Source organism: Podarcis muralis, chromosome 2 (genome assembly GCF_964188315.1).
Source record: "Podarcis muralis chromosome 2, rPodMur119.hap1.1, whole genome shotgun sequence".
Taxonomy (NCBI): domain Eukaryota; kingdom Metazoa; phylum Chordata; class Lepidosauria; order Squamata; family Lacertidae; genus Podarcis; species Podarcis muralis.
In genome coordinates, this window is record NC_135656.1 from 96,719,910 (window position 1) to 96,723,797 (window position 3,888).

Below are 3,888 nucleotides of genomic sequence, written 5' to 3' on the forward strand. Positions count from 1 at the left end.
CTCCTCCTCTTTACTCCGACTGTTACCCCAAAGGCCTTCTGTCCAGGAGGTTGCTTGTGCCTGAAATATGAGATCGTGTTTAAATGCACTTTTGCTGAGTGCAGCCAGCAGAGTGTAGCAGTCACCGTTTTGTGCATGGTTTATAGTGGGCTGCCGTGTTCTTACTGCTGAACTGGCTTGGGTGAAGCTGTCTAGCAAGATACTGACATCAGCTTCATTCTCCACACTGCATTCTTAAGCACAGTAAAGCATCCCAGCCAATGGTTCATTGAAGTCCTTGCAGCGTTCAGTTTTTTAACAGGGTGGCTAAAAGTTACATTATAATCATATTTAATTTTATTACTAATTGTCTGAGTTTTCTCACCTAATGCCAAACACTGAAGAGAGTGGCTGTTATTTTGGCAGCTTTACACATAGGCCTGATTTAGCTGTAATACTAAATGATGGCTTGGTGTTCTGTGCATGATATTCTCTTCTCCAGTGCAGGTGCAATGAGGTGATGGGATGTTTTCCTCTGCTACTATCTGTTAACTGCAGTGTCCCAAACCTAACCTGTGATTAACCTCAACTACAATTTGTTTAAACAAGCCAACATCATAAACAACAGCTTATTTCATTGGCTCCAATCCAGAACACTGACCAGTGCTCCCATTGGCGGTTCTGGAAGAAGCAGGTCCTTTTACTCTTAAGAGACCCTTCATCTTTCAGTGGCTGTGGAGGAGCCCAGTTTGCAGGTTTTTTCACTGTCATAGGGTGTCAAAACCAGCATCTTGGTGGGCTGTTTTTATACATGTGCTGTGACCTAACCTGGACTCTGCAGAATAGGATGAGATAGAAATGCCAAGCAAATACTCTGATATGTCTTTTCTTGATGGGTATTTATGTTCCAAACATTATAACCGGTCAGTTGCCAGGGGCTCATAATCTGTAATTAAATACACAGAGTTGATCTGTCACCAAAACCAATATTCACTGTGGCCATTATCTACTTCCTGGGTCTTTACTGCTCCAGCATCAGACTGGTGCAAGTCCTCTTGATTCCACTTTCAAATCTCACTGCTTTGAGGATAAGGTTATATTGAATATAAATGAGTGTACTATTGAGCAGCACCTGAATTTGCGGTTCACTAATAGCCATTATGTTTTTACAGGATGTATGCTGAAACAAGCCAGTTGGGCAGCAGCGACAGGGACCAGTTGGAAGGCGACTTGCAAGACGGTGACCAGAGACTGTTCTGGCATGAGGATTCGAAGCCTGGGACTTTAGTGTGAGCCTAGCCTTGGCTTCAGTTACCCCATGTGCCTTGCACCTTTATGCTGTTCTACAAAACAAACAAAACTTAGCTTCCTGGTGCAACTCAGAAGTGAGGACTGTTATGGGAGGATGAAGTATTCAGCGAGACAAAGCTACAGGTTCTTATCCACGTTAGCACAACAACATGAATCCAAATAGACCCAAATGAGGAAGAGGTCTGGTTTTAAATCTCCTACCACAAAATGCAGCCTTTGGTTGAAGTATTTTGGAAAGCACTTTTTTAAAAAAGACGGAAAGAAGATGATGGTGCAAACTTCAAAAAAATGTGAAAAGGGGATTCTTGTTGGGACCATTTTAGGAGCACAATTCAGAGAGAAAGAGAATTACAACGGTGGAGTCGCTTCTGTCGTAGCATTTGCTGATCAAGAAGACTAGTTTGTGGGCTACAGGGCAGAAGGTTGACTTTGCAGCACTACTTGAAGGATGTTTGGGGTTTTAAACAGTATTTTGAATGAGGTTAAAGATGTTTTTTAAGATGTGCTGTCCTGAATGTGTCTCTCTCTCATCGAAGCACCGTGAAAAGAAAAGAAGAGGTAGTTGCACATTGCAATGTACCACATAAATCTGTGGCAGCAGGGTGGCTGTTTTCTGGAAAGTGCAAGCAGGCATCTTCAAATTGCTTCCTAGGGGGGGAGTAATTTTGCACCTCTCCATGATAAATTTTCATTTATGCAAGAATGCATGCAGGTTTAAATGTGGAATGCACAGGGAAACACTTGGTTTTGATACATCTTAAGAAACAGAAAGTTTGCAAGAATATTTGCATTACTGATGTGACAATATGTCCAATGCATTGAACGGCTTCACTATATTGACCAGTATTATTGTTATTATTTTTTAAAAAGGTGGACAGAATTGCACTTAACAGTAATACCAAGTTGGTGCCTTAAAAATCAAAGGGCATTTAAATTGTAAAATCTGCTATCTGTAAAAAGCAGGTGCACTATGCATTCGCTGGTCCCAGTCAATGAAGTCAGGAGTAGAGCAGAAGACTTGAATAGCCCCTGCTTCTCTCCTGGTGCAACCTCTCACCTTCAAGATGTGATCAGTGTTCATTATCTGTTGTCCAAGGAGAGAGAGAGAGAAAGGGGGAGAAAGCACCAGGCTGGAGAATGAACTGGCTTGAGCTGACAGTAGCCGTCTTCACACAATAACGAAGAGGTAACACAGATCTAAATGGAGCGCAGGGCTGTGTGTTCACCCTGCCCTTGAGGCTGCATGATTCATTCTGACCCCTTTTGTGCTGAAGGATAACTTCTGAAGTGGGGAGCCTTTTTATCCCTGCAAGCTCCCTGCGTGATTTAAGAATCCTGAATGACAAGCTTACACGGATAGAAAAAGTCTCTCCACTTGTTATCCCTCACCATATGAGGAGTCTTTTGTGACCTCAAGTACGTTTCTTTCCATGTTGCCGCCTTCATACAAGTAATATGTGAAGAAGACTAGCATAGCCATCTGGGGGATCTGTGAATGGAAGCCTGTTTCCACTCATGTGAATTGCCTCCTATATAGATCTGGGCAACCGAGTGATGAATTAGCATGTAAACAAAATAAGTGAATATTTTTTTTCTGTGCAAACAAAGGAAGAACTCAACTGCAGGTTTTATCTAGGAGGAATAAGCCTACCTCATATCATCTACCTGTAGGAACAAATTAGCTAAAGTTTACCTAGTGTAATTTTGCAAACTTATAAAAAATATTTTTGTTTCTCAGCTATACTGTGCTTCAGGATTCTATCCAATGGTGCTGTTTGGGGATCTTCCTTTTTTTAAAAAAACAACAACAAAATGCAGAATGAATCACTCCTTGTTATTGTGAATAGAAAAGTTTCGGGGGGTGGGAAGGTTTTTGAACCTTTTTTTTTTTTTTACTGATACTCCAAATCATGTAAAAAGAATTCTATAAATATATATATATATATATATATACAGAGAGATTCTGAATTTGTTAAGCTGGTCCTTAGTCATTTGTATTATTAGAGTTAAAGTTTGGAATAAACGTGGAAAAAAGAAACAAAAATAATAATTTATTTCTTTTGTGCATATTTGTATAGCCTTTTAGAAACAAGGATATCTTTTTTTGCCTATTCTTTTACTACTCCTGACTTTTTAAAGACCTATGATTTTGTATAGGTCAATAAACTCAAAAAGTATGCTACTAAACATTTCCCGTATTCTCTATTTTTGTTTGTTTTTTGTTTTTACCTTTTGGCATCCCAAAGTTCTGGCGTGGATTGCAACTTAAATACAAAGGTTATGATCTAGTCAAAGAAAAGCACTGAAAGATGTGCTTGCTTCTCTCTCAAGGTTCTCCATTCTTGGCTTATTGTGAATGTAGGCCTCTTCCCCTCTTCATTTTTCCTTTTCTCAAGAGCGTGCATGTATGTTTTATAGTGTGTGTGTGTGTGTGTGTGTGTGTGTGTGTGTGTGTGTGTTGTACCAGAATTTCCCATTACCATATGCCAGTGGCATAAACGTCTCTGAAGAAAAAGGGCACATGAGAAATTAAACCCTCCTCAACTCCCTTCCCACCAACCATGCACAACTCCTTCGGTAGGCAGACCCCATGCGAGA

The 3,888-nt window shown here is 40.4% G+C and overlaps 1 protein-coding gene across 6 annotated transcripts in view; it reads left to right on the forward strand.

The window, feature by feature from the left end:
* Positions 1 to 3,477, forward strand: part of FRMD4B (FERM domain containing 4B) — a 235,277-nt gene extending 231,800 nt beyond the window's left edge. For all 6 annotated transcript variants that reach the window (XM_028719421.2, XM_077925045.1, XM_028719428.2 and 3 more), the window contains one exon: positions 1,152 to 3,477. In XM_028719421.2, coding sequence (XP_028575254.2) covers positions 1,152 to 1,272 — 121 coding nt within the window. In that variant the 3' untranslated portion in view covers positions 1,273 to 3,477. The remainder of the gene's footprint in view (positions 1 to 1,151) is intronic.
* Positions 3,478 to 3,888: the final 411 nt, after the last annotated feature.